At 31.2% G+C, this 23,062-nt stretch overlaps 1 protein-coding gene and 1 long non-coding RNA gene across 2 annotated transcripts; one reads left to right on the forward strand and one right to left on the reverse strand.

The window, feature by feature from the left end:
• Positions 1–126: 126 nt before the first annotated feature.
• On the reverse strand, positions 127–22,534 carry LOC145313351 (uncharacterized). The gene is made up of 34 exons (XM_080152713.1): positions 22,416–22,534; positions 21,548–21,641; positions 21,048–21,169; positions 20,686–20,765; positions 20,112–20,180; positions 18,330–18,384; positions 17,972–18,174; positions 17,813–17,887; positions 16,536–16,649; positions 14,806–14,903; positions 14,117–14,175; positions 13,746–13,802; positions 12,829–12,975; positions 12,179–12,354; positions 11,847–11,912; positions 11,625–11,750; positions 11,244–11,307; positions 10,446–10,533; positions 9,938–10,033; positions 9,657–9,738; positions 7,899–7,979; positions 7,588–7,697; positions 7,174–7,238; positions 6,779–6,915; positions 6,119–6,212; positions 5,672–5,795; positions 5,313–5,373; positions 4,966–5,099; positions 3,437–3,521; positions 3,083–3,241; positions 2,606–2,709; positions 1,200–1,269; positions 719–879; positions 127–244 (listed from the first exon to the last, which is right to left on the reverse strand). The coding sequence occupies exons 1-34, from the start codon at positions 22,528–22,530 to the stop codon at positions 211–213; spliced, it is 3,405 nt and encodes a 1,134-aa protein (XP_080008839.1). The 5' UTR covers positions 22,531–22,534; the 3' UTR covers positions 127–210.
• Positions 19,470–20,094, forward strand: LOC145313371 (uncharacterized). Its single transcript, XR_013877317.1, has 4 exons — positions 19,470–19,504; positions 19,590–19,654; positions 19,730–19,798; positions 19,928–20,094. It is a non-coding gene; the product is annotated as an uncharacterized LOC145313371 (long non-coding RNA).
• Positions 22,535–23,062: the final 528 nt, after the last annotated feature.

Consider the following 23,062-nt stretch of genomic DNA (forward strand, 5'->3'; position numbering starts at 1 on the left):
TCTGAAATATATCATTTTGTTTTACAATTTTATTAAATATAATCTATTATTAATGAAATACAACAGAACAAAATTCAATAACAAACAAGACACATAATTTACTTTGTTAAACAGAAACATAATACATTTGATTCCATATTTTATTTTGGTTTATAAGCTATTTGTAATTTCTATAGGTAATAAAAGTTATTTTTCAATTCAATGATTTCTTTACAATGGAAAATGAACTATTTCGACATGTTCCTCCTAGTAAAATATTGCACTTTATAATTATATCCAATAGGTTATGCTTGCTGATTTATAATTCAATCGCTTACAGCCAATAAGCATCACAAAATCAGGGAAAAGGGAATGATATTCTGACCAACAATTCTAATGGAAAATTTCCCCACATCCCCTTCCTTTTTCCTCCCATTCTTACCCACCCCTCTTCTGTTAAATGAAACACAATGATTTTTTTTAGAAAACTTTAAAAGGTTGCGTGATTTTTTGTAAAATTTATTGTTAGAAAAGCTACCCCTGTCACAAAATACATGATTATTTGAAATTTATCGGAGAAACATACCAAGCTTTCACTTTGGTTGAATCTAATCCCTTTGAATGAGAATATTATAATCAAACACAACAATAACTTTTAACTGATTTTGAGCTAGCTATATAAAAAAAATCTAAAATAGTTTTCTTTGAATAAGTGTTATTATTTCATAAAAGTGCAATTTCCTTGACGTTAGAGTTTGAAATAACGGTGTTGGCAGCCACGGCGGGCAACGTTTCTACGTGGATCATTTCGGCGGTGGGCGGCAAGGGTCCTGTCATCTTGTGCACTTTTTTCCTGTGGGATCGTAGGGCATCTTTTGTTTTTACTCGTACACCACAAATCTAAAAGTATATTATTTCCATTTTCTTTTAATTTTTCAATATTTATTGTATTCCCCCAACTCTAAATATTTATGTAGCACACCTGGCATAGCAACAGTAAGAATAATTTTTAATGACAACGAGCGGATGCGATGCGTGTTACGTCACAGATGTAGGTAAAAATAACGTTACCTCATCAACCCTATCCCCTCCTACTTGTTGAACGAACTGACCTATAAGTGATGTCCTTGACGTCAATTTTTCCCCTGTCATAATATCCACGTAATTAACAATTCTATTTCCATTGTAGCGCAGCAGATTTAGTAAAATGTTGGTTTTACCTCGCATGCAAATCTTTTAGTCTCCGCATGGGTTGACATGTGATTGTCTAATGTCTGCTTTCTTACAAACCTAAACACACAAAAGTAACATGAGAAACATGAACACTTTAGCCACCAATTAACTAAATCCAATTATAAAAAGTAGTAGGAGGTTTTTTTGTGTGCTTAGTTGACCACTAAACCAATAAAATTTTCTTTGTGGGTAACCTCATAAAAGGTCCAGTGATGGTTTTGTGATATTTAATTTCTAAAGAAGGTGTATCAACTTTTTTTTTATAGCTAGCCGGTTCATTTAGTAAGTAGTAGATGTAAAATTTTTCATAGAATTCAGATATGCAATCGGTTTTTTTGTAGACCTCTTATTTTTTAAGTAATTTAAGTTTTTTAAAAAAATAATTAAGTCGGTTTTAAGGTACTAAAACGCAACAAAATAAAAGAAGAAAATGGCCAGTAAGAACAAAAATAGTAAGATCTTTAATTTGACACCTTATTTTTAAAATTCTGTTGAGTAATTATTGAAAAAATCTATTTTTTAACCTCGGTTTAATAAAAACTTTAGACCTAAATATTTTCTCAAACAGACATAAAAAACATGGGTTCATATATACCTTTAGAATCAGAAAAATATTACGAATCCATTGTAAGCAAAATTGAAAAAAAGTAAAAAAATAAAAAAATATAAAAATGGCCAATTGTATTTTTTGTTCTGGCAACACTATCGTCTTCCCTTTTTTACCCCCTCTTTACCCCCTCTATACCCCCTTCCCATTTTTATAGTCAATTCAAGAGTTAAGACGTTGCCTGTACAATATAATATGATATTTTCATATAATTCCTTTTATTGTAGTTTATATACTATATTGTAAACTTTTTTTTTCAATTTTGCTTACAATGGATTCGTAATATTTTTCTGATTCTAAAGGTATATATGAACCCATATTTTTTTACTTGTGAAATGATAAAATTGAGTTCAAAGTTTTTATTCTCGTGGGTTTAAAAAAATCGATTTTTTCAATAATTACCTGACAGAATTGAAAAAGTAAGGTGTCAAATTAAAGATCTTACTATTTTTGTTCATAATTGCCATTTTCTTTCTTTTTTTTGTTGCATTTTAGTACCTTAAAATCGACTTAATTTTTTTTTTTTAAACTTAAATTACTTAAAAAATAAGAGGTCTACAAAAAAACCGATTGCATATCTGAATTCTATGAAAAATTTTACATCTACTACTTACTAAAAGAACCGGCTAGCTATAAAAAAAAAAGTTGATACAACTTCTTTAAGTATTAGTGGATTCAATATAAAACAGTAATTGATTTTTTCATCTAAGAAAATTTTGCCCCTGTAAGCGTACCAAAAATGACATTATTGGTAAGGCATTATTCACATAAATAACAAGAGTTTACCTCATAGAACAATATGTACACTGATGTGGTTTATCCAGGTAGCTTAAATGGGTTTGTATGTGTGTTCTCAAAGCTCTCTTCTGATTAAAAGCCTTTCCGCAATGCTAAAAAAAAAATATTTTTGTAACACATTCTTATGTACCTTCAAACATTACCTTCTGACCAGATAATATCAAATAGGGCCATTTTAAAATTTAATTGAATATCATTTACTTAACTAATAAAAATATTCTGCTTTTTCTATAGTATCTATTATTTTGTTTTTTTTCTTTTACAAGAAAACAAAAGCTATTTTTGGTAGGGTGGAGGGGAAGTAAAATCTTAGACATATATATATTTCCAAACATTTGAGGGTGTCTTGCCAGGGCACTTGGGAGGTGTGGGGTATAGATGTGTAAGCACCCATCATCCCTCTCCTCATTGGGCATCCCAGAGTCAACACTCAACAATCTTTTATAATCTCAAACTTTTATTTACCTCACAACTGAAGCTAAGTATAGTGTTGTGTGACTGTTCATGAATGCCCAGATCTGCCTTTCTCTTGAATCTTTTTGGACACTTGTCACAAGCAAAAGGTCGGGCATCCGAGTGGACGTATTGTACGTGTCGTACAAGATCCTGTCGCGATTTTAGCCCCTGAACAAAAAGTCAAATAAATTTCTTGATTTTAAAAAAAATTTGAAGAAAAACATTTTAGGTTGGTAGTGTGTTGTGTTTTTAACATACCCAAAGAAAGTAAACAGTTTTAGGGAAACTAACATTTTTAACTATAAAAATATATTTTTTCGTCAGGTGCAATATCCTTGTAATTAAAAATAAAACAATACTTACAACAGAGCAAATATGACATAGAAACTCATTTGAATCACAATTATTCCTTTGATGGGCCATGTAGCTTCGGTACTTGTTGAAAGATCTGGATAATTTTATCCATGAAATTAAGCATGTAAGTTATCACAAATCAGTCTGATCATAAAGGGAGAGAGTCTTTAATGAACAAAGAAAAAGGGGGAAGCTAGCATTTTTTCTTTTCTTAGTAGTTTGTTGACTGTTCCTATTTGCCTGCCAATTGTAATCATTTAGTTGTAAATAGGATCAATCAGAATCAAACGTGTAGGTACGAAATAAGTGAACAATAATTTTTATAGGTAGTTTTGTTTCACACCAGGGTTGGCAGATAAAAAACCCACCCCAAAACCCATCCGGGTTTTTTGCCCTTTAACCCACCTTAAAAAACCCATGGGGTTTTAGGTTTTTGGGGTTTTATTAAAAAAAAAGTAAAATTTTTCAAAAATAAGTTTATTTTTCATTGTTTATATAAAAAAAATGTTTTTCATTGACCCCTTGCATGTATTAACAAAGGAATAGACTGCTGTGCTTTATTTTGCCATTGTCACGGGCTCAGGAAGAGATATACCAGCAAGAAAAGCACGTACAGTTTTAGGATCTTTAGATTTTTGCATTTTTTCTGTTTTTCCTGTAAATAGCAGCCAACTTTTCATCTTTTTTATGTCCTAACCTGTTTCTAAATATTAAAAGAATGGACCTAATTGGTTTCATGGCACAGTGGTTTTCTTTGTATTTTTATAGTAGCTATTAATAGGTTATTTTAGGTTAGGTTAGTTAAGGGGTAATGATTGCCCCGCAGGGGTAGAAATAAGAGAAAAGCTACTGTGAAAATACTATGAAACTCGCTGCGCCATAGAAAGAATCGTCTATTACATATTATATATAATATATTATTCAAGCTTTTACAGTATAAAACCATAAAAACCCAAAATCAGGGTTTCGGACCCGGATCCGCAAGGATCCGCATATTTTCGAGTCCAAGGATCCGAATCCGGATCCGGATCCTTGGACTCAAAAAAATGCGGAAAAAATGGAAAAATCTACCTAAATTTATATACAATCTCAGACATTCTCTTGATGAGAGCCAATCTTTAAGGTTTAGGGTCAGACTTGAAAATTAAAAGTATTTTTGACTTCGAATTAAAGAATAAATATTTTTTGAAAGGTTTGGTGATTTTATTTTTATTGTCAAGGATCCGGATCCGGATCCGCACTGACCAAATTTTGAGGATCCGGATCCGGATCCGCAAAAAATCAATGCGGATCCGAAACCCTGCCCAAAATACCCCAAAAAAAACCCAAGAAACCCCTAAAACCCGGGTAAAACCCCTATTTTCCACGACCCCGGGGTATTTTTAAAAAAACCTGGGTTTTGCACAGCCCTGTTCATAACCGCAGGATAAAATGTAGGTAGTATTTGTTAGGTATCCTTCCTTTTTTTTACACTAAAATGTATAATAATGGAACATTTTGAAATTTAAAGAATCAATTAAAACAGCTTATTATCATTCCTGTTGCACTTAGGACAGCTCTTGCTAACTGTAAATGTTTTCCCCTGGCATTTTTGTAGGTGATAGGTGAAGTATACTGAGTTTCTTTGGTTTCTACACACTTCTTTCTTACATACTGGACAACTGTAACAATCCTAAAAGAAAATTTAAAGAAACTTTAAACTTTTATTGAACAAATGAAAAAGGTTGATTTGTAAGTATTGATTTCTGAAAATTAAAAGCATAACTCAATCAATAAAAGTTTCATGATAGACAATATCATTGGATAAATATTTCATAAAAGTAAACTTTATTTTAACACTATGAAACTTTCTCTTAGAATTAAAAGCTTTGCATTTATAAATTACCTTGTCTTTATTGTATAAAGGTCCATTTTCTACCAAGTTTTCTACATCCTGATGTGTGGCACTAAAAAAAACAATACTTTTAGGAATATTATATAAACAAAAGCTACTCTAAAAGTACATTGAGTGTCAACTCAACTTATAAAAAGTAAGTCTCAAAATGATTTTGATAGGTACTAAGAAAGTTCATTAGACGATTTTTGAAAACCTTCCTAAAATAAAGAGTTGATCATTGTAATTCCAATTGAGCAAATTTCCATTCATTAGATACATAGATAATATAAGGACAAGTGCCATAGATAGGCAGTTGTATATTAACCTTTAAAACACTATTGACAACATAACAAAAAGTATAAAGGTACCTAAAATGTTCTTTGATATCCCGTTCATCAGCATAGGCAGTGTAGCACACATGACAGGGGTAAACTATTGGAATATACTTTCCAAATAAAGACTCGGATATCCAATGGGAACGTTGGTTTACAACCTTCAGAAAAGCATATTTAAAATTCAATTGACAAATTTTCGGCACATCAAATATACGCTAAAAGTTTAGTGGACTAAAAGTAATTTAAGACACCAGCCATACTAAGGGCAGGGTTGTTTATAATGAAAAAGCCTTTTTGAGAAATGCGGGTAGGCTAAGATTCTTCAGACATCAGCACGTGGAGCTTTTAGAAAAAGTATTTCTTGCCCTCCCATGTTGTATCTCATTCCTGTACATGAAAAAAATCCTAACAACATGAGCTATTAAAGTTTAATGTTTAATTCACAAACTTTCTTTCAACTTTAAAAGATTGAATATGCTTCCTTAAGTGGTTTATTAATGACACCCCAAGGATCAATAACTTCTTCAGTAGTGTCATCTTCTAATCCCTCCTCCTCGTGATCTTTAGCTAGACCCTGAATATATTTATCAAGTGTTTAAATAAGATATATTTTTAAAAATACATAGATACTTAGAAAGACTGTTAGATACCTATGTATGAGTACAAACATATCAATTGTGAAAAAATTGGTTTAAACAAGTAGAGATTTATTAATGTTTAAAATAGGCAAACTAAAAAGTGAGAGAATAAAATGATGATATCATTTTAAAATATACAACATACATAGGTATTACTTATAAATATTAAGCAATTTTTTATATATATATTAAGAAACAGAGAATAAGACAGGATGGATAATAGGATATATAATAGCCAAGATATTAGAATCGTATCTTGTTCTTAATTTGTGTATGCCAGTCAATCCTTCCATGTGTTACTCAGTAAAAGTATTTTATTTAAATATGTATAGGGATAAGATATTTATAAAGTACGCAAAAATATAGAGCTAATACTCTAAGCAACGAAGTACAATAGGAAGATCAATTCATACAAAGATTTTCTTTGTTTTTACTACATTTTGCTGTTATTGTTTAACATGTACCTAAGAATAAGAATTAGGTACTAATATCTAAATCTTACCACCGAAGGATCCACGAGACATTGTTTGACATGTTTGATAAAGAAAACCAGATGAGAATATGTTGTTGAGAGGTTGCAGTACATACAGGTGTACATCTTACTACTCTCGTCATAACAAGGACCATGATACAATTTTCCTGCAACATAAAATAAGTAGGTAAAGTTATCAAAATAAAATATCAACATGAAATATGTTTATGTTATGTTATTTTGACAATTGAATTCAGATATCTAGGATGATTAGGTAGAATAATGTTGTAAGCGAAGTTAAGCATCAATACAAAAACATACTAATCAAGTGCCAAAGGTATAACAATTATAGGACAAAAGAAATAAATTAATCGTCCATTGTCCATCTATATTCTTTTCTGAAGGATAATAGAAACATGGCTTACCATTATGATCTTTAACTCTGTGTTGTTCTAGGTCTGATTTAGAAGAGAAAGCTTCATAACAAGTTCTGAAAAGTAGAATTTTTATTGCAGAACATTTAAGAGAATTTTAGATTTTTCAAAACTGATAATTTTTAAACAGGGTCTGTACAGTGTACATAAGTGTATTCTTCTGAAAGAGTCACCAACGTAAATTGACAAATATATTAAAGGTTAGATTAGCACCATAATCTTAAAATATAAGGATGACTTTTAAAAATAACTTTATTTTAGAAATACGCTTTTTTAAATTGTCCTTTTATTTCAATGTCAAATAATATTTTAACTATTTTAAAAGAATTTACTCTAGGTATAGAATGTGCACCTACTCTATAATTTGTTCACAACAGAATGTACCTGTCCGTAGGTATATCTTACCTGCATCCCCAAATAGAATCACTAGCCTTGCCAAACATGGCAGAAGTAATATTATGAATCTTCTTATTTGCTCCTTTCTTCGCTATCAATGCATCTTCGTCGGCATTATCCTGGGCAATTATAAGTAGAGTTAAAGTAACGCAGCAATAACAAGCTAACATTTTAATAAAGAATTGTTTTAACTGTGAGTAATAAATGCTTTGAAATACAATAATAATAAGTAAATTTTAAACATTTTTTCTACCCAGACTGAAGGACATAGCTTAGTTGAACATTATTATAGCAATGCTATATAAATCCAAATGAATTACCTTTTCATCTTCTTGATTGGGATTAACTTCCTTGATATCAACATCATTAGGTCCCAGTATAGCATTAGCTTTCTCCTTATCCTAATTACAGTGTTCATATAGCAAAGGTTTTTTTTTTAAATAAGCATTTTTAAAGTTTTTACATATTTTTGCTTTGGTTTTCCGGAATATGAACTCGTAAGTGTCAACTATTTATTAAATTATTATACGTTGAATTGCATTCAAGAAATGTTATCCTAGGAAAGTCATTAAAATTCATGTTCAATTTGTTTCATGATATTGTATGCGATCAAACGTTTTCTCAAAGTCAAAAGTACTTAAATTACACAAATATTAAATATTCTTGTTTTCTACTAAACCCCGAACAAACATATTATGCAAATCTGAATTTTCAAAATAGCAGCTTTATTATTCATTTAGGATGATTTTACAATAAATATGAAATGTAGATGCCTCTTTTGGTTACAAAACAAAGCAACAAAAAAAAGGTTTTTTGGCACTTTTCTCCTCTTTTAAAGATTGATTATGATAAAATAATATTTTTTTAAGGGATTTATGCATTAATTATTATGAAATATAGTATAGGGTAGAAATTAATGATTTTTCTAAATAAGAAATGATTGAAAAAAATAAATTCGATCCCTATCACTTTAGAGGACAGCTGCTGACCCCCAGTCTTATGGATGAACCTAAATACATGTTAAAGATAAAAATTACCCTGAAAATTATACAAAAATGTTTTTTTATGTGTTAAAAAAATGCATTTTAAAATCTTGATTTTGAGGATGATGACCTTTCAGATGCTTCTGTTGGTGGTGATGGTGAGCCAAATGTTATCTAAGTACATGCCCATTACAACAACTTGTCTATTAACCTATGTACCATTTTTTGTAGTCATAGCAGCCTTTAATGGAGCCTTCCGACAAGAAATATAACCATCTTCTAAAAACTACAGTATTCACCTTATGAATTGAAGTAAATAAAATTGCAATTATTTTCTTTTTTAATAATGCTGGGCTGGAGGATGCTATAACTACAAAAATTGGATCATAGTTTAATATATAAGTTGTCATCATGGACATGCACTTTGATAACATTTGGCTCACCATCACCACCAATAGGGGCATCTTAATGGTCATCATCCTCAAAATCAAGATTTTAAAATAGATTTTTTCAACACACCAAAAAAACATTTTTGTATAATTTTCAGGGTAATTTTTATCTTTAACATGTATTTAGGTTCATCCATAAGACTGGGGGTCAGCAGCTGTCCTCTAAAGTGATAGGGATCGAATTTATATTTTTCATACATTTATTATTTAGAAAAATCATTAATTTCTACTTTATACTATATTTCATAATAATTAATGCATAAATCCCTTAAAAAAATATTATTTCATCATAATCAATCTTTAAAAGAGGAGAAAAGTGCCAAAAAACCTTTTTTTTGTTGCTTTGTTTTGGATTTGCATAATATATTTGTTCACCAGTATTACCCCCAAATGCTGTTTTTGAGATCTTGTGCTTTATTGGTGCTGACTAATTAAAAAATAACAGTGGAATTTTGTAACCAAAAGAGGCATCTACATTTCATATTTATTGTAAAATCATTCTAAATGAATAATAAAGCTGCTATTTTGAAAATTCAGTATTGCATAATATGTTTGTTCGGGGTTTATATCCAGCAAAAGGTTTTCGACTGTAAAAAGAGGGCATAAGGATCAAATACTTCTTTTATTTTCTATTTTATGAACATACCTTTCCACAGTAGCGTAGATGTTTCACAAACCAAACCAGGTGACCAACTTCTTTTATCTCATCACATGTAGGACATTTGTACCTAGATTTACAAAATATTATTGTTAGTCCTATATAGAGTAATTTCTTTTACAAAAAATTATATTTAATTTTTTGAACTTCTTATCATCGATATAATAGTTTCCAAAAATCAATTTGGGCGCCCAACATCCTTTTGGGCAATTGGGCCGCCCATGACCAAATCAGGTGCCCAATAGTCCTATTAGTCATCAACTACTTACTTAGTATCATCAATATAATATTCTCCATTTCTTTCTTTAACATTAGAATGATCAGCAGTCTTGTGAACACCAAGCTCTTCCTTAGTCTTAAAAGTTCTATAAAAAAAATATGAATTTTTGGATTTTTTTTATTTCACAAAAAATTAAAATGAAAATTATTCATGAAAGAAGAGTTAAGGGAATTTATCAAGAGAAAAACTTCCAAGGTTTAGTTAGCCCTTAGTCTTTAGTTTTAGACAGATCGGAAGTAAGGTATAGCCAACAAGCGAAATAAATCTAAAATAATATTTTTTAGGGAGAGACAAAAAGGGCGTCTTTACTTTGAAGCGTTACCCCCAAAAAACACAGAAAAATCTGCTGCAGTTACCAAATATTTTTTTGAATCAATTTGAATTAGGTAATACGACCGGGCAGAAAAAATTTTCTACTTTATATTTGATGGTCTGCTCTTATTTATCAGTGAGAATAAAGTTTAAGAAGACTTTAAAATAAATAACAATTAACAAACCTGTAACAAACAACACAGACAGAAATTGCCAGAATCTCATTTGGAGGATTCTCAAACAAATCTTCTCTTAATTGTTTGGAAAGTAAGCCTAAACAAAAGCACTATAATGATAGAAAAAATAACAAAATTCTAAAATTAAAAACAAATATTAGACCAACAGCTAGGTATCACAGCTAGGGATGGGAATCCGTCGAATTTTTGGGCCGGATTCGGATTCCGGATTCTGAAGGAATCCGTCAAAAAAAGTGACGGATTCTTGCGGATTCCGGATTCTTATTTTTGGCGGATTCCGGATTCGGATTCCGGATTCTAGCAGTATTTTAAAAGGCCGTCCGTCACAGAGGTAGCTTTTTTCGTTAATTTATCACTATGTTACTTGGTTGAAGCCTTTATTTGTTTGAAGTGTTGACTTCCAGCATAACTAAAACATTTACATCACATAAGTAATAATTAAAATTTGTTATGTAGAAATTTTATTTTTGATCTTTGCCTTCAAACAGAGGGAGTTGTAAGAAAAAAGACGGTAATTTTAGCCTACCAATTTAGAATCCGGAATCCGCTATAAAAAACGGATTCCGGATCCGGATTCCAAAATTGGCCTAAAATTGGGCGGATTCCGGATTCCGGATTCGGATTCCGGATTCCGGATTCGGATTCCGGATCCGGATTCCCATCACTAATCACAGCATTAATTTGGCATTATCAATAAAACTCAATTTTCAAAATAAAAACAACCTTAAAATAAAATCAACCTTAAAAAATTCTATTTATTTAAAATTCTTAAAATTTGAATTTTACCTTTGACTTTTCCATTTCTCTTTCCCTTCAAGTAATATCTATTTTTTGTATCTCTGTATCTTTCCCTATATAACATGTTTTAGAATTACAAAACAGTATTTACTACATGTCAATTTAACCCTGTAGATTAAAAATATAAATATTCGAAGATTTCTTTATTTGAAATTAATGCATTTAACTTAGCCAGCATTAGCATGGACAGGTACAACAAATCAAGATGGCTGAATGAACAATAGCAGAACCTCTATAGTAGTGGCCCGGGGGGTGGTGGGTCGTCCCTGCTAAACAGTCTGGATTTAATTTCGGAAAAAGCCTCCATAGGCCAAAATTTAAATCTAAATACAAACGCCATATTGAAATTACTATAATATGTGAAACATTCCTATAAGCATCTTCATTTCCACCGCCAAAGCCCGTAGTTCCACCAAAGTCATCACCGCCATCACTAAGATAACTATTCTCTTTGTTTTCATCATCATCAAAAGTGTCCATACCAATATCATTTTCCTAAAAATGAACATCATTTAGCAACCACAAAGATAAAAATTAAGACCTCAAGTAACAGAAAGAAAATGAAAATTTTAAATTAACGTATAAGCTTACCTCCAACTCTAGTAGACCTTCAGCAAAAACCTCCTCAAATACATTTTCATCATCATCCATCTCAACCTTAACATTTTTTTATGGTTAGACTTTATTTAGATAACCATTTAACGAATCTATTTTCAAAATTACCACCTTCATATAATCATCTTAATAAGAGAAAGATTATCAGTTTTAGAAAGCAAGCTATTTTAAAGATTTCATTTGATATTTGATCTGTAAGTTTTCCTTTAATAATAATAATAACTCCTATAGGTTTCTAATAAAACATTGGTGTCTGATTGCACTAACATTAGAAACATAATTCCCTAGCAAATTCCCCTAAAACTTACCTTAATTTTTTCCAACTGATTGGCCAAAGCTGAAGGCACAGTTTTCCCAAGTTTTTCTCTTGTTTCAAATTGTGTCGATGACAAAATTTTTGGCCGATTTTTTCTGGGGCGACCCCGACTCCTCTTTTGGGATAATTCCTGTGGGGGATATTCGTCTAAACTTCCCTCAACTAATTCTAAATTAAAATAATTTTAATTTCTATGTCTTTTCGTGTACAAATATGCAACGCCTGGAAAATATTTTTTTTTACTTTAGGCAACAAAGATTGAAATCCGATGAAAAATGACTAAATCACGAAAAAAGACATAGTATTATACAAGCACACATACATCCTAGTACTATTATGTTTTCCATTATTACGTGAAATCATTGTCTTTCAGGGCTCGGCAGCCGAGAATCAGCCGCGTGTAATCCTCAGTAAAATCGTCATTTTATAACTTAAAAATTTAGCTGGGTGTGTAAAACTATTCCTAAACAGACAATCCATATTTTACGATTTTTTGGGCACAGAAGTAGATTTAAATTTCAGGCCTATGCGCAGCTGAGACGCGACTGCCCAGTGCCGAGCCCTCCTTTATTAAAAAGTAAAATTGGGAAACCGACGATAATTACCCTCACTACCATCTACCTTTTATCATGAAAAAAATACCTAAGTAGTCTTCTTCAATTTCTTCTAATGACTCATCTCCTTTCAACTTTTTATACTTGGATTTTGATGGGAAGATCTGTTCGTGTGGCAGCGTTTTTCTTTTCTGTCGTCGGAATGTTTCAAATGATAGGTTGTTTAAACTAGAATCTAAAATAAATATATATAAATTAATATAACTTTTAAGTAGTACACCTTCTAATTAATTATGGTATTTCTGTTCCTCCGTAGCTTAAAGAAAGTTAGTACCACTAAGTACATTATCTGAGTAATTTTTTTATACGTTCCCATAACTGACAAACAAAGTAAAATAATATAATCAGAGAAAAGTGTACTTTTCAATATCTCAGATTACTACTTTCTAGTTTACTAGCGGCTTCGCCCCTAGCCTCTAGGGGCTTTGCCCCAAGAGGTGATCAAAAAAAAATTTTGGCGAAATTCGTAAAAGGACCAAGGAAATCTTCATCATAAAAAAAGGACCAAGGAAATCTTCTGCAAAAACAAAAAGGACCAAGGAAATTTCCTGCAAAAAAAAGGACCCAGGAAATCTCCTGCAAAAAAAAAAATAAAAAAAAATTGAGGGGGATTTTTTTTTATTTTTTGGGGGGTTTGGGGTGAAAAGAAAATAGCTTAAAACCACCACAGGACCAATAGGTATATACCCTGAAGAGTAGAATCCGATCGGTTCAGTGGTTACCGAGATCTTAAGGGACGGACAGACGGACGGACAGACGGACGGACAGACGGACGGACAGACGGACAGACAGACGGACAGACAGACAGACAGACGGACAGACATCATTCTACTTTGTATTATAGATTATACACAACCAATGCAAAATTGTAGGTTTTTACCAAAATAAATGCAAAAATAATGTGAATAAATATTATAATAATTAATGGATAATTATTTTATTAACCTGTGTGTGAGGATTTTGTTTTATCATATCTCTCCAAACTTATTGATCCTGTGCATTCTAAAATAAGATTTTAATAATCATAATAATGTATTAAATTAAAATGATTTTCAAATAAAATAAATATTTGGGACTTTCCCTAAAATTGCCTATTAGTAGCGACCAAAGAAATTCCCCCTTAATTATGCAATAAGTTGAAAATGCAGGCTGGGGGAGGGGGGTAGTTTTTTCTTTATTAAAAAAACTGCAGGTCTAACCTACACCCTATAAAATCTAATATTACGGATTTGAATCGAGAATCTGAAAACGTCCAGAAAAGACAACACAACACGAAGCTTACAAATTTCAAGCTACAATAAGAAAATGAATTTTACCTAAAAATGCTAGAGCTTCTTCTATTTGATTAGCTAAATCTTCATCAGTTAATATCACACTAAAAATAAAAATAACAAGTAAAAAAGTAAATAAAACTGAGATAAGTATAAATAATACTGAATAAAGTATTGAGACTTATTTTGTAATAAAAATCGCAGAAGCTACATATACAGAAAGGCTTACTATTCCCATTCTTATAATAAAGTAACAGGATCTCGGTCTGAGTGTGTGTACCGATTAGGTTCTCCTTTACAATCTAGCTTCTCATAAGTCCTGGACAGGCTTACAACCCTTCCATGGGAGGATACCCTCACAAGAAAAAAACGCAAAAAATCTAAAAATATAACTATTTTAAGTGCCGCTAGAGGCCTCTGCCCTCTACTTTATTATAAACTAGAAAGCTGTAAGAAGTATAGTTCCTGAGATATTTGAAAATATATCAGTTTATTTTTTTGTTCGGTCATATAGTCAGATAAAGTAATCACTTTACAGTACACTCAAGATAAAGAAAACACTAAAATTGTTCTACTAAATTCTGAAATACATTAAAAGTCTAAATAGATTAAATATAAGTATACCAACTCAGGTATTCTTGATATCAGCTGTTTTTTGAGGGCTACTACCTAAGTATTTACTTCGGCTGCCCTCCAAAAGCAGAGGAATTACGAATGTAACAGCTGATACTAACCTCCCAGTATAGAAGAGACAGAGCACAGATTTGACAATAACACAGCTGAGATCAGGGGTGAAAATATAGGAATCTGTTTCATCTTGGTGCATTACATTCTATACAAATATGTTAATTAATTAACAACAACTTGATATAGATATCTAAACTGAGAACCAAAAAAAAAAGGCAAATCTGAATTTGCAGAATAGCAGCTTTAATAGGATTGATTTAGGATGATTTTACTGTAAATACCTATAAAATGTAGATGCATGTTTTGGTTACAAGTTTCCACCGTTTATTTTTTATTAATCAGCACCAATGAAGCACAAGATCTCAAAAACAGCATTTTGGGTAAAAACTGGTGAACCAAAAAGATATGCAAATCCAAAACAAATCAATGGAAAAATGATTTTTTTGCACTTTTCTCCTGTTTTAAAGATTGATTCTTATAAATTAACAATTTTTTAAGGGATTTATGCATTAATCATTATGAAATGTAGTATAAGGTAGAAATTAATATTTTTTTAAAATAAGAAATATTAGAAAAAAAGAAATTCGACCCCTATCACTTTAGAGGACAGTTGCTGACCTCCAGTCTTATGGATGAAGCTAAGTACAAATTAAAAATAATAATTACTCCCAAAAGTATACAAAAATGATTTTTGATGTGTTAAAAAAATCCATTTTAAAATCTTGATTTTAAGGATGATGGCCTTTAAGATGCTCCTACGGGTAGTGATGGTGAGCCAAATGTTATCAAAGTGCATGACCACGATGACAACTTATATATTGAACTATGGTCCAATTTTTGTATTCATAGCAGGCTCCAGCAAAGCAGTATTAAAAAAGAAAAAAATTGCAATTTTAATTACTCCAATGCATAAGGTAAATACTGTCGTTTTTAGAAGATGTTTATATTTCTTGTCATCAGGCTCCATTGGAGATTGCTATGACTACAAAGAATGGTACATAGGTTGATAGACAAGTTGTTGTAATGGGCATGTACTTAGATAACATTTGGCTCACCATTATCACCAATAGGAGCATCTGAAAGGACATCATCCTCAAAATCAAGATTTTGAAATGTTTTTTTTTTAACACATTAGAAAGCATTTTTGATCAATCTTTAAAACAGAAGAAAAATGCAAAAAAATCGTTTTTCCATTGATTTGTTTTGGATTTGCATATCTTTTTGGTTCACCAGTTTTTACCCAAAATGCTGTTTTAGAGATCTTGTGCTTCATTGGTGCTGATTAATAAAAAATCAACGGTGGAAACTTGTAACAAAAAGATGCATCTACATATTATATTTATAGTAAATTCGTCCCAAATGAATAATGAAGCTGCCATTCTGAAAATTCGGATTTGCCTATTTTTTTGGTTCGCAGTTAAAAATAAACAAAGATGGAATGAATTATGGAGCTTACACAGATTGTTTAGTGGAATATACACAAGAAATTAAATAAAAATATTTTCACATTGCATAAGAATAAATCAACAGTCAACACCCCCACCCCCCACAACCCTCCACGTGCTTCTTGATCACATATTTAAAAGAAATATAATTTTCTATAATTGATAGGAAAAAGGAAGGATGGACTGACAAAGACAAAAAGATGTAATTGTTTATTTACATCTTCACACTAAAATAATCAAAAAAATGTCAATGTTTGAGATATTTTTATTGGACCATGTAAAATTGTGAGTAAAATATTCTAATATTATACCTACCTAATAATTTTACTTACTTTTAGAAAAGGAGAAAACAGTGCCAGGACAAACTTGTGAACTTTAAACTTTGCTCCTTTAGCCTGCCACATTGCATCCCAACCCTGTCCAGTTAAAAACCTTTGTTTTATCTCCTACAATAGAAACTTCAATTAAAATTGGTGGATTTAAAAATTTTATACAAAAAATTAAATTCTGAGTATAAACAAAAACAAAAAACCATAGGGTGAGGCGGGGCATTACCGGTAATTTTTTTGTTTTTTTGAAAAAAAAATGGGGTAAATATTAATATTTTTAAATGGGACCAAGACCATTAGAAAGCTTACGGAAAGGACTATCAGGTCCTAATAGGACGTTATCCTAGGACTTTTAGAAGTTTGTCATAATTGGACTCAAAGAAATTACCGATAAATGCCCCACGGTGGGGCATTGTGGGTAACGTCTTTTCAATCTAAAAAAAATCGATGAAAAACGGCCAAACGGCCAGTCAAACATGAATAATCATAATTAGTATAGGTTATAGGGATTATCCACAAAAATTTTCATAAAGATCGGACTATTCCTTCTATGTCAAAAATCATTTTTTTTAAAAGACGAGAAATTTCGATTTTTTTCTCACAAAAATTTTCTTAAAAAATAAAATTTAAATTTTTTTATATAAAAAAAACCTGTTCTATTCACGTTTTGGCCTAATTCTTAAAAAGCCCATATTGAATTTTAGATTTTACAAAAGAAAACCTGAAAATTGATCTTAAAAATCGAATTTGAATTTTTTTTTCGACGTTACCGAAAAATACCCCGCGCGAACTTTGGTCATTTTTGAAAAAAATATTAACTCTACATTTAAGCTCTCAACGGATTTGGAAAGAGCGGGCAATTCTTAGTTCAAAAGGTTTTTACGGATCAGTTCTAGGTCTTACCAATTTTTGTGTAGGTCGATCTTTATACACCTAGGTGAAAAAAATTTTGAAGAAAAAATTTTTTCGTCCGACTTTGAGACCCAAAAAGTACCCTTAAAATTCATCTCACAAAAATTTCATTTCATACTTTTTTGTAGGCAATTTAATTAGGAACAAATTTGCTTTTATGTTTTTTTCTATCAGTCGACTAGAACATGGAGAAAAATGTCATTTTCTGAAGGTGGGTAAAAAATTACCGGTAATGCCCCTTACCGGTTAATGCCCCGCTTGACCCTAGGTATTGCAAATTATCACTGAATTAAAAGATCTGATATGATTTTTCCTCCAAGTTAGGCTTTTTCATTCATAATTTGCTTTAAAATACCTATAAATTTTACCTGTTTTATGTTATTTGGAAATTGTGCATTAGCTTGTATTTTAGCATATGGTACTGTTAGGCTCGAACTGTTATCCTAAATCATACATAAAATATATTAATATAACAGTATTATTTAGTAACAACTTAATTGTAAAATTATAAATATACAATATCTTACCTCAATGTTAATCATTCCAATTTCGTCTCCTTGGACTTCCAGAATTTTAATTGGCAAGGCCTGGCCGTTAGGCAAGTCCTGCAGGAAATATGTTCCATCTTTTAGCTCAAGAGTCCGCAATCCGGCAGCTCCAGCCGCAGACAAGTTGGCAGACGCAGCCTGAAGCTGAGCAGCTGTTAACTCAGTAGCAAGGTTTGGATATTCTGGAAAATAAATCTTAAATACTTAGGTTGTCGGAATATGAATAATTGGTGTACAGAATTTATTCAAAAGTAATGAGGAAAGTCAAAATGATGATTGGTTTTACAGGATCCCCACGTTGATCATGTCTCCCCTTAAACAAATTTTCCATGTATACCTGAAGCAGAACGAACTATTGTAAAGGTTGATTCATCCATTCCAGATTTATGAACCTGCCAAATAAAAAATATTATATGTTGCATCAAGGGGCTCTAAAATCGAAGGACAGGGATGAACAGAAAAATACCAGAAAACCACTATAAAATTGAAATATAAAAATAATTATGCATATAATCTCTTATATAAAATAAACGCCCCTTAAGAGGCGTCTTTACAAAAGGGACTATACCCATAAAATTGCCTAAAATCCCTCTTGGATCTATATGAAGCTTCCCTAAAAAAAGAGAACACAACCGGTGCGAGAAGTTGTTATCAAAATCTTAAGCCACAGACCCCCCAAAAATTTACTACTTTAAATAAACGGATAAACAACTTAGGTAATCTAAAGATAAATGTATCATTTTTTTGTTTGCTAATCAAAACAACCTAAAGACCGGAAGCGACATTATTCTGTTGTGTGTGTAGCCATTGTTTCTTAGTGTTTGGACTTAAGTAGTCATGGACTTAAACCCGCTATTATATGGGAGCTACTCTTTGTTTCCTTTCCCTTGCCGAGTTTTGGCAGGTGTTCCAAATTTATAAATGTAAGGAATGTCGCTCCTCTGCTGTGCTGGCTTCGCCACAAGCATTCATGTTCCCTATTTTAGAATTCAACAAGAAAGAAAACGTTCATTCCCCCTGGTTAAATGTTCTGTAATATCAAGAAGCCAACCATCACTCATGTAAAATTATTTTAATTTTGAAAAGATTTTTTTAAATTTTTATAAAAAAAGATTAAATCCATTTCAGAAAGATTTAACAAAACATCAAGACTTTTTAAGCTCCGAGCCACCTCGTTTCTAAACAGCTGGCTAAACAAGGAGAATTCAAAGCAAAGTAAGATTTTGTTACAAAAATCCATTTAAAACTTAATTTTTAATTCAATCCTTCACATGTAAAAAATATTTATTTTTTTAGAATGATTGTATAAACTGTTAAGCTGCTCAAAGTGATCAAAGCCCTAATAATTAATAGGTATACTTTTGTAAAGCAGACATTTATTAAAAAAGAAATTGTTAAAAAATAGTGAAGAAAAAATAAGCCCTCAGCAATAAAGTATTATATTTAGAAAATTGTACCTACTGTTGCTGTGATAGGTTGTTGGAACACTAAGAACTTTGTGTTGTTAACAAGGTAAAAAGAAACCAAAATTCAATATGTTTTTGAAATATTATATTAATAAGCTTTATAACAAAGTAAAAAATTATTTAAATTTTAGATTGTGCTGTTATTCTGATTTTATCCTGAATATTGTTGGCCTAGCAGCCTTTAATACCTTTTCTGGTAATTATTTTTTTTAAAAGAAAAAGAAATTTTATTTTTCCAAAAAATCAAAATGCAAAAGTGATTTCATTTTAGTCATAAATCGAGCGCAGTGAGAGTTTGAGTTCAAATTACCACCCCAGGCTCTATAATATACCCCCAGAGGTAAATCATGTTTATTGTAATAATGTTATTTATAAGCTCCGAGAAATTTATGTAATGAATCCAGTCATGCTTGTTTTATACATTTTTAATTTATCTTTCTAAACCTAAAATATTCCCCTTTTATTTTAGTTTTGTGAAAGTTCACGAAGAACATTTTTATTTCAAAGTTGAAAAATGTCAAGCTGTCCACTAAATATGGGGAAATCTGCCTGGTGACGTCCTACACCTGGAGCTGCTTGCTGACCACCAACCGGCAGTAAGGCTGATACAACCCTCCAGAAATCACAGGTTGTACATCTGCTCTACAACTAACCTGTACTTGTGTTGAATCAGAAGCTTCATCTGCACTTATTTCCACAGGTATAGAATGAACTTGCACGTCCTAAATAAAATTAACAAATTTTTTATGGTTTAATAACACTGTATTAAGTACCAACGATTGCGCCTCTAGCGTCTAAGGGGCTCTGTATTAAAGGGGTAGATATAGGGGGGGGGGGGGGGGGGAATAGACTAAACCCACCCAAAGGATTACATCTAAAATCAAAATAGAAAAAATCATCCCTAGGCCTATGTTAAGATTTCCTATAAAGAAGAACTAAATTATGCTGTTGTAATAATAATACTTAAGCGTAAGTGAAAGCACACCAGCCAGCATAATACCTGTAATGAATTTATTGTTACTTAGATCTTACACCATATAATCATGTACTCTAACAAGGTAAAACTTGTAGCGTGCTAAAATAAAGATCCCCCAATCCACCCCCTTTAGCCCATCCCCTCCCCTTCCACTGAATGAACTGACCAATAAGTAATGTCCATACAATTACACTTAAATTGACAATTTTCCTCCTGTCATAATATCCATATATATTGTATATCCATTATACCTGTAAAGTTTTATCTGAAGTAATGATATGATCAGCCTCTGGGTCAGGTATACTCAAAGTTGTCACGGTGTGATGATCTCCTAAAAATAAAACAGTGAGATAACTTCAATGAATTTTTTTGACCCGTGTTCTAAATCTACAATAAAGACACAGAATTTATTTTTGAAAACTGTACATAAAATATTAGATCCTGCATACATTTGCCTTAAATGAAATATTTTGATAGAAACCCACTAATTTTTTATATAGGGAAAGAAATATTTGTTGCGCATCCACTTATTAATATAAAAATTCAAATACTTTAAACATATTTAAACTCTTGATGGAAGTGTCCTATTGTATTTAAAATCTTGTCTATTTACCTGAGACAGATGTAATAGTTTGTATTTGTTGATGAGTTGATGAGGGAACAGCTCTTACCAGGTTCTCAATTATGATTGGCTTAAATTCTGCTCGCATATTATTCTTGCTTATACTAACAGATCTAGAAAAAAGTTAAAGATAGGAATTTATAAATACAAAAATATTCGTAAAAGTAAATTCCTATGACAAAGACAATACTTGTCTAAGTGAATTCTATTTTGAACAACAACAAAAAAAAACAGTAATGTGCCATATGATTTAGTTTAATAAAAATCAAAATCTGTGTAATCAATAGGTACCTAATAAATTTCTTATAAAAATTTTGATAAATCAATGCTTATTACCTATCTATCATATCCCATTTTCTTTAAACTCATCCAGTGGTTAATACACAAAAGAATATACATTGAATTTAAGAAAATTAATAAATGGAATGACGATAATATTATTGACTAACTGCGTTTCAAAATCATAAAAAATCCACAAAAAAATAACCTACATGTGAGATTTTGATTCTCCATGAAGTTGTAGTTTGTCTCTTTTAGGCTGCAGGGTTTGCTTGCACCATACACAATAAGCTACATTCGCCAATACTATAATAGATTTCAACTTATTATCAATGCTAGAAAAGGAAAAACATATTTAGGTATTAAATTAACTACCTCAACTTAACTCTTATTGAATACAAGAAATATTTTAGCTAAAGTTATTAGCTTAAAGGATCATAAGAAATTTGACAATGGATGATAAACTCATGTACATCACCTACACATGGTGGTAAAAAATCACCCCATAAGTAGTTTTAAGTTAGGTATTGTTTAAAAGCTTGGCACAACCAATTTATTCAGTGTGCCCTGAATTTTTAAGCCAATGAACTCAAAAAGGTGTTTACAGAAATTTGGGTACGAGTGTAATTTACAGACCAATACCCAACCCTCCATGGTTGTAAGTTTTGCCGTTTATTATTCTTTGTCAAAAGAAAAAACTGTTTTATCAAATGCCCTTTTAAAGTACAGAAAACAAAAATTCATAGAATAAGCTCAATAAATAAAATTAATAATAGTTATTTCTCGCATCGTATTATAAACAGCTTTCCGCGGATATAGAATGTACAATTATAAGATTAAAACCAGTTTTTTAGCCCCGAGGTGCCGAAGGCGGGGCTAAAAAAACTGGTTTTAATCTTATGATTGAACGTTTTTATATTAGTAGAAAGCTGGATATAATACGATGCTAGACATATTTTTTTCGTATGGATGAGAACCGGTTCCTATCCAACGGATTCAAATGAATACGAGAAAAACGATTCTAATTATGTTTAGTTTTCTACAACGTCAGCTTAAAAAAAACAAGAAAATGTATTTTACCTGGATGTTCATCAACCCAGGGAAACTCATCTTTCCACCTTTTCATAGCTTTATCAGAGTACCTGCGTCCCCCGGTCCCGCCTCCTTTCTCAACAGACCCCGCTGCTAAGGACATTTTTAGGTCTGAAGTTAGTCATTTGTACAACATTGCGTATACATAAATAAATCTCATAATAGCTACAAATTAGTTGTGAAGGAATACACCCCTTAACATATTTCTTTAGTGAGAAAATTAATTTACACTTTGAGACATGAATTATAATAGTAGTTTATAATTTTTATCCTAAAGTAACTTGTGGGGAGTTTAAACCATTATAAAGCTAAAAATCTGAATTTTTTCATAGAAATACTGAATAATTATAACATTACATATAAACAAGTAAGGTAATAAATATAAATTGATTTTAAGGCTGTTTTAATGATAAAAATTAAAATTTACAATTTTACATAATTTAAACTAAAACAAATATATTAGAAATAATCAGGTATAAGGTATAACCAACAAGCGAAAAAATCTGAAATAATATTTGGGGCAAATGGAGAGGTCATCAATTTTACGATGTGTTGCCCCCCAACGACAGCTGAAAAACACGTATAGGTTTCGTGATTTTCTTTCGAATTAATTTCGCTATTGGTATAAGCTGAGA

The sequence above is a fragment of the Acartia tonsa genome, chromosome 1 (genome assembly GCF_053477335.1).
Source record: "Acartia tonsa isolate MP-2025a chromosome 1, ASM5347733v1, whole genome shotgun sequence".
Taxonomy (NCBI): Eukaryota; Metazoa; Arthropoda; class Copepoda; order Calanoida; family Acartiidae; genus Acartia; species Acartia tonsa.

What these genes read in the sequence shown, in the direction of transcription:
- LOC145313351 (XM_080152713.1), bottom strand. Translation starts at nt 22,530, where the DNA reads ATGTCCTTAGCAGCGGGGTCTGTTGAGAAAGGAGGCGGGACCGGGGGA. An exon ending in AAGGTCTACTAGAGTTGGAG is followed by an intron (nt 11,751 to 11,846) that starts GTAAGCTTATAC and finishes GTTCATTTTTAG; the next exon opens with GAAAATGATATTGGTATGGA. An exon ending in CAGAGTTAAAGATCATAATG is followed by an intron (nt 6,916 to 7,173) that starts GTAAGCCATGTT and finishes TTTATGTTGCAG; the next exon opens with GAAAATTGTATCATGGTCCT.